The sequence below is a fragment of the Artemia sp. Qi Xiang Cuo genome, chromosome 19 (assembly GCF_049724085.1).
Source record: "Artemia sp. Qi Xiang Cuo chromosome 19, ASM4972408v1, whole genome shotgun sequence".
Lineage (NCBI taxonomy): Eukaryota > Metazoa > Arthropoda > Branchiopoda > Anostraca > Artemiidae > Artemia > Artemia sp. Qi Xiang Cuo.
The window spans coordinates 54360011-54368285 of NC_142812.1; the positions used below are offsets into that span (position 1 = coordinate 54360011).

At 35.0% G+C, this 8275-nt stretch overlaps 1 protein-coding gene across 1 annotated transcript in view; it reads left to right on the plus strand.

Annotated features, from left to right (window-relative positions):
* The window catches only part of LOC148941007 (uncharacterized), a 10185-nt gene extending 3423 nt beyond the window's left edge, over positions 1 to 6762 (plus strand). The window contains exon 2 of the mRNA XM_089105137.1: positions 6645 to 6762. Within this exon, the coding sequence (XP_088961263.1) occupies positions 6645 to 6762 (118 nt within the window). The remainder of the gene's footprint in view (positions 1 to 6644) is intronic.
* The last annotated feature ends 1513 nt before the right edge of the window (positions 6763 to 8275 follow it).

The following is an 8275-nucleotide window of genomic DNA, read 5'->3' on the forward strand; positions in this document are numbered from 1 at the left end:
ATGACTAGTCATGATTTCCGCTTATCAAGGGAACGACTTATTAAGAAATTGGAAAACCTCAGATATGAATTTTCGAGGAATAGCCCAACTTACACTCCAAAATTCACTCCTGGACCGGCTGTTGTTAATCTATCCTCTAGAACGCTTGAACCAAAGGAAATTCAAATTCTCGAAAAAAGTCCAAAATTCTCTTTTCTTCCAAGACATGTTCCTGTAGTAGGTTTAATTTCCTCTCTAGAATCCAGTGTACATATATTTTATGCATTTATACCCAACACAAATGAAGCTAGAGATAGTCTTATAGATCCCTTTTACAACAATCAAAAAAAGATTACTTTTCCCACCAATAAGAAACCATATAATTTGTATCACTTAAGAATACTATACAGGAATAGATTGTGATGTCTTAATGACCTTGGTTAAACTCTGTAACAAATACTCAATGTATTTCCAATTCCGTAATTCTTTTTACCAGCAAATTAATGGTTTAGCGATGGGCGCTCCCCTCTCCGGGTTACTGGCGAATATTTATGTGGAACATATTGAAAATTGGGCATTAGATTCGTATTTTTTTAAACATATTTTTTGGGGACGCTACATGGATGACGCAATTTCACTCTAGAACTATGGGGAAAATGTGCTTAAGGGTTTTTTAGATTACCTTAATACATACAATAGAAATTTACAGTTTACTTTAGAAATTGAAATCGCAAATAAAATCCCATTCCTAGATGTGTTAGTTATTCGTAGCTTCGATAAACTCAATTTTACTATTTATAGAAAACCAACACAAAATAATAGATATTTGCATTTTACATCAAACCACCCCACCCAAGTTAAAAGAGCAGTCGTAATATCCCTCGTCGATCATGCCCTAAATATTTTTTCTGATTCCCACATCACAGCAGAATTAAACTTTATCAAGGACATACTTTTTGGAAATGGGTATCCTATGTTATTTATTAATAGTGTAATTAACTGTAGACTGAAATGGCATTCCCGTAAAATTAATGATAGTTTACCAAGTGAGATGTCTGACAAGCCCTTAAACATAATTTACCTCCCCTATATCCCAAAAATCACTACAAATCTTAAAAAAGTTTGCACAAAAAATAATCTGCATGTAGTTTTGACAAATAAATTTAGAATCATAAATTTTCTAAATTCTGGTAAAGATAAAACCCCAGCTACTCGCTAAAGAGGGGTCTATCAAATACCATGCGATTGTGGCAAATATTATATAGGTAGAACACACCAGAATTTAGAAAAGTGCATACAACAGCATAAAGATGATTTTGTCAAAGCTCTAAATTCTAGTATTTCCACTGTTTCATCTGATTCTGTATTAGGCAGCCATATTTTTGAAAATCCTAGCCACAATATATCTTTTGATGAATCTGCCCTTATTAATAATGACCTAGGCATAAAACATGTAGTCCCAGAAACAACTGAAATCAGACTTAAGATTAATAATGATATTTTCTCAAATCGTAACTTGGAGGAATATACACTAAATGCTCTGTGCAGAAATTTAATAAAAAATGATCTTACAAAATATATTAAAGAAGAAATCGACATTAACACAGAATCGGTCACAAAAAGACCTTTGAGGTTAGCTGCCAAAAAGGCTGGATTAGCAAAAAGAACGTGTTTTTAAATTATTTTTCTTTCATCTCATTGAATCGCCTTGGTTTTACCATACTTTTTATCAGTCCTGGTTGAACTTCGCTGAAGTAATGATGCTAGGACTGCTTTGAAAATTTTTTTTCACTTTTTTGGTTTTATTGGTCGCATGTTTGTTGTGAGTCTTTTTTCTTTTATATATTTTTGTCTTGCTGGGGATGGCCCTTGGACACAGGGCCGAAATATTCATTCAAATTATCTCCACTGTCTTACAAAAAGATTTCCCTTTTGTTCTTCGTACTTTTGTTGTTTGTTATGGAAAGGCAGTGTGGTCTTCGTCGCTATTTTGTTTTCTGAAACAAACCTAAAAGGGCCACACAAATCCTCTTTTGCCTCCCATCTCCCCTTTCCTCTCAAGCCCTCCATGTCATAACAAGAAAAATAAAAATTCGTAAAGAGATTCGTTATAGTAAGATATATCTTAAATAGAGAAGTTTTCATTGTCCAGGATTGCCCTTGATCCGTAAACCCCCTACCCTTAATATAAGTACCTCCCAAAGAAAAACATGGAAAATTCAAATTTGGTTCGAAAACTATTGGATAAGACTTGAATATTTAAAACCTTTATGTCAGGAGCTTTCAAATGAGGTGTCACTTGACTATGTTCAATTATATTTTATTTTTACTGTTATGGAGGTAGTCAAGAGGTAGACCAAATGAGGTCTTTCATATTTTGTCAAATCTTTTTTAACAACACATCTTTTGAAGTTTATTGTTATTCATGGAAAGTGTCTGTTGTTATCTCATACATTAAACATATAAGTGCCACATACCTCCTCTTTTGCCTCTTATCTATCCCTTCCTTCCCCAAAATCTAAGTAACTACAAAAAAATGAAAACTCGTAAAGAGATTCGTTATAGTAAGGCATATCTTAAATAGAGATGTTTTCCTTGCCAAGGAATGCCCTAGCTCCATAAGCCCCCCTATCCCTGAATATAAATACCTCCCAAAGAAAAACATGGCAAATTCAAATTTGGTTAAAAAAAACTTTTGGATAAGACTTCGATATTTAAAATATTTATGTCAGGAGCTTTCAAATGATGTGTTGCATGACTACATTCCATTATATTTTATTTTTACTGTTATGGAGGTAGTTTAGAGGTAGGCCAAATGAGGTATTTCATTTTTTATCAAAGCTTATCAAACAGCACATCATTTGAAAGCTATCCTTCTTCTGAACATGTTTCTAGCGTTTTGTTATACATTAAACCTAAAAGGGCCACACAAATCCTCTTTTGCCTCCCATCTCCCCTTTCCTCTCAAACCCTCCATGTCAAAACAAGAAAAATGATTCTTACAAAGTTTTGTTATAGTAACATATATCTTAAATGGAGAAGTTTTCCTTGCCTAGGAATGTTTTAGCTCCATAAACCCCCCTACCCCTTAATATAAGTAGGCTACCTCTCAAAGACAAACAGGGCAAATTCAAATTTGGTTCAAAAACTATTGGATAAGACTTGAATATTTAAAATCTTTATGTCAGGAGCTTTCAAATAAGGTGTCGCATGACTATATTCAATTATATTTTATCTTTACTGTTATGGAGGTAGTCTAGAGGTAGGCCAAATGAGGTCTTTCATTTTTTGTCAAAGCTTATCTAACAGCACATCATTTGAAAGCTATCCTTTGTCTGAACATGTGTCTAGCGTTGTTTTCTACATTAAACCTAAAAGGGCCACACAAATCCTCTTTTGCCTCTCATCTCCCCTTTCCTTTCAAACCCTCCATGTCAAAAGAAGAAAAATGAAAGTTTTAAAAAGATTTGTTATAGTAACATATATCTTAAATGGAGAAGTTTTCCTTGCCTAGGAATGTCCTAGCTCCATAAGCCCCCCTACCCCTGAATATTAGTACCTCCCAAAGAAAAACATGGCAAATTCAAATTTGGTTCAAAAACTATTGGCGTTTGGTTTAAAAACAATTATATTTTATCTTTACTGTTATGGAGGTAGTCTAGAGGTAGGCCAAATGAGGTCTTTCATTTTTTGTCAAAGCTTATCTAACAGCACATCATTTGAAAGCTATCGTTCTTCTGAACATGTTTCTAATGTTGTTTTCTACATCAAACCTTAAAGGGCCACACAAATCCTCTTTTGCCTCCCATCTCCCCTTTCCTTTCAAACCCTCCATGTCAAAAGAAGAAAAATGAAAGTTTTGAAAAGATTTGTTATAGTAACATATATTTTAAATGGAGAAGTCTTCCTTGCCTAGGAATATCCTAGCTCCATAACCCCCCCTACCCTTGAATATTAGTACCTCCCAAAGAAAAACATGGCAAATTCAAATTTGGTTCAAAAACTATTGGATAAGACTTGAATATTTAAAATCTTTATGTCAGGAGCTTTCAAATAAGGTGTCGCATGACTATATTCAATTATAATTTATTTTTACTGTTATGGAGGTAGTCTAGAGGTAGGTCAAATGAGGTCTTTCATTTTTTGTCAAAGCGTATCTAACAGCACATCATTTGAAAGCTATCCTTCTTCTGAACATGTGTCTAACGTTGTTTTCTACATTAAACCTAAAAGGGCCACACAAATCCTCTTTTGCCTCCCATCTCCCCTTTCCTTTCAAACCCTCCATGTCAAAAGAAGAAAAATGAAAGTTTTAAAAAGATTTGTTATAGTAACATATATTTTAAACGGAGAAGTTTTCCTTGCCTAGGAATGTCCTAGCTCCATTAACCCCTCGACCTCTGAAAATTAGGACCTCCCGACGAAAAACATAGCAAATTTAAATTTTGTTCAAAAAATATCGGATAAGAATTGGATGTTTATTATCTTTATGACAGGAACTTTCAAATAGGGAGCTTTTCAAATTGCATTTCGAATGACTATATTTAAGAATAATTTTTTTTTCCTTGTAGGGATTGATTAGATAGTAAAGCCAAATTAGTGATGGAATTTTTCTATAATTACGTTACATGCTCAAATTTCAAGGGGGGGCATGGCCCTCTTTTCTCCCCTTGACGGCGCCCCACAATGCTATCCCACCCAATTAAAAATCAGTTATTGTACAGTAATTTTCTGTCAAAACAGCAATCTTTTTTTAAGATCTTTTGAATTAAACCACTCTGTACCACAGCAGAAATATTTATAACGAACAATAGTGAAAAGTTTCTCTAAAAATGATACAATATCAAAGCGCGCTAGTTCGTTATAAATTTTTCTGCTGCTGTGCTGTATGAAGATTCATTCCTTGCTGGTAAAACAGCAATAAAATCAGAAACCCAAAGGGAAATCTAGCCTAATTAGTGGAAACCACAGTTTATATAATTATATAAACTGTGATGGAAACTTACAAGCAAAGGATACGCACTTGACGGGTGTCATACATAATTTTTACGTCTAAGACCTCGTGTAGCGTAATTGCCAAATCTTATCCTAATTGGTGATCAAATCAAAAACTCCAGAGATTCTTTTCCATTAAAAAACAATGATACATTTGTTGGAAGTGGTAATGTAAGATCTTGCCATAGACTGATCTGACATTTTGACAAGATTCTATGGTTTCATAAGAGTACACTGGAAACACCATGAACTTTATAGGATCCCGGGTGGAAGCAGGGGAAAAAATCAACTCCCCCCCCCCCTCCTACAAATTTTTTTCTGTCATCTTGATCTTTTTTTTCCTGTTTTTATCTCTTTTAAAAATAAACTTTTAGTGTTGTTAAGTTTTTTGCCCCCTTGTCACATTGCACCCCCTTCAACCCCAGAGTGTTGGCGAGATACGCGTGTCGATACGAGTATGCAATTCACCCTGAACAACCTGTGGGATTCAAATGCCTTTAAATAAAAAAACAAGTTTTTTTTAACTTAGATTTAGGATTGCTATCAATACTTAAAACTAGCACATATTATTCCGTATATAAAAGTCCCTTCCTCAACGCCTCGCTCTTTATGCTAAATTTTTTTATTGTTTTAAAAAATAAGTTTATAAGATAGAGTCAAACTGTAGCGTAAAGAGCGAGGCGTTGCGAAGAGGACGACCCCTGTCATATACGGACTGTTTTCTGTTCATTTTAAATTTTAACGTCACTCCTAACTTTCAGTTTACAAAACATGTTTTTTTTATTTAATTTCTGAATATTTTTGAGTTAATGCAGCTTTGATTTTGGCTCACCATACATGAATAAATCGAACGAAATTTGCATATTAATTTTAGTTTTTTTGGCTAAATGGCAATCTCGAAATTATGTTCTGACGTAACTTACGGAACGAACATCTATATTCGTATGCTTTTATTACGTATATAAGGGAGTTCGCCCCAAAGTCAATTACTCGCCCTTTACATAAAGTTTCAATTTTGTTCTAATCACAAACCACTGAATCATAAAGACCGGTTAATTAGAATAGATAGCTCATTTGAAAGTACTAAAAAAAAGCTTTAGCTTTAAGAGCGAGGTATTGACTTGGGGACGACCGCGCTCATATACGCCATTTTTTCTGTTCGTTTTAATTTTTAATGCTGCTCCTTACTTTCAGTTGAAAAAACTTGTTTTATTTAATTTCTGATCGTTTTTTAAATAATGCTGGGAAATATGGCACCTCCTTCACAAAAATGTCTCTTCCCCCAAGGAAACATCCTCTATAAAAGATGCTCCCCGTAAGCTCCTCCTCTCCCCCACTAGAGAAAAAATTCCCCCTGAAAACGTCTGTATACTTCCCATTAACCAATACTGTATGTCAACAATGGGCAAAGTTCATAAATTGCAGCCCTTGGGGATTAAGTCATCATCAAAGAAATGTTTATTAAATCTTCGACTATGCTGAACAAAATGACTGTTTCAAAATTTTGATTAGATGACTTTGGCAAAAAAAGAGCGCGGGAGGGGGCCTAGTTGCCCTCCATTTATGAGGAAGATGACAGTCTAAACCTTTCTTTCAGTGTTTGTTGTTACATCCCCACATTCGTGTGCCATGTTTATTTAAAATGACTAATTCATCTTGTTTTGAGGTAGCTTTGGAAGAAGCCACTGCCCTTTTAACAGTCAAACCTCTGATATGGAAATGGACAATGCTAGTGAAATAGATCCATGTCAAGATGTCCGATTTGACGTTGCAGACACCGAAGAATGAACAATGTTTTTCACTCAATGCTCGATTATTTCATTGCATTATTTATGACATAAAAGGGTGATATTTCATTTTTTGGTTGATTGAAACAAGGACTTATACAATCAGTGTATTATCTGAGCTTCGAATGGAAAATTTTTCGAAATTGATATTTTTTGCCTCTTTTTAATTGTTTCAGTGAGATATTAAAACATGATTCTACATTGACAACATTTTTTTTCTTCGTATCTACTGTAGGAAATCGATAATATATATCGTTTTTTATTTGGGGGGGGGGGGCCGGGGCCGTTTGACAGGTAAAATATATTTGAAAGTCTACGAGTCGAACAAACAGTTTGGGGGGGGGGGGTCAAGCCCCCCGACCCCCCCTCTGGATACGACCTTGTCTTTAAATCAGGGGCAGTCCAACTGGATATGAACAACAGCGCAACGGCAAATTTATGCATTAATTTTCGTCAAGAATCTTACTAGGAAACAAAAGTAAGCGAAGAGAACACATCATATGACAACATCAATTAGGCTACAATGTTTGATGGGTCGGGATATTTGTAAAAGTGGTGCAAGTTAATGAAGTGACGTTAAAAGATAAGCATGAAGTTAAGACTATGACAAAATATGGACACTCGGACCGAATTACCCTGGGGATTGGATATTCGACTCCTTGCATCAGATCCACGCAAACAGAGTCATATTGAAGAATAACTATGACTATAGGGACCTCTTAGAACTAAAACCTTTGACATTTTAATGAGTGTACAGTTTTAATAGACGCATAGAAAGACAGAATGTACAGTCCCGGAAATACTTTACGCAATATAGAGGCTGATTTTCAGAATGTGAAGGTATTAAAAGATTCTTTGAGCTAGAAATTACTTGGTTCCTGGTAAAAATCATCGTATATCACGAACTGTGACAGATCAGTATCAGTATTTATTAATCTTGGAAATACTTGTTATATTAATTCGGTATTGCAGATCAGCTGTTTACGAATCTAATCCCACATTTCAAATTCTTTTCGATATAAATTATGCGACATTGAACATCCACTACAATATTGGGTTACAAACGACAACCTACAATTAGCTTGTTAAACCGTTGGTGTTTTGAGTAGTCCCCGAAGCCGTGCCAAAGACCGGTGATACGCCACCGAAAATATTTCTGCACGTCATCGTAACAAAGGCTTCGGCGCACCAGCGATACGGGTGGTGGCAGCCTAATATTTCTTGCCTTTAATCGTTTTTAGATTATTCTGAGAACAATATAACGCAAAATCCACTATTTAATGGCACTTGCACAAATTTTGGATTCGCGCTTGGGGTATAAACGGTGTGGGGGCGGTTTGTTGCTCTCTAATCACTTTTGACTCTCAAATTTAACACTTGAGTTTTTAATTTGGGATTGATTGAACGCCTTTCCGAAGTTGATATGCCAGACGCTTCCATATGAAGTACCTCTTGGAAACTACAAATTTATATTAGAACAGTAAACCTTTATGATTATTTATGGAAACGCAATA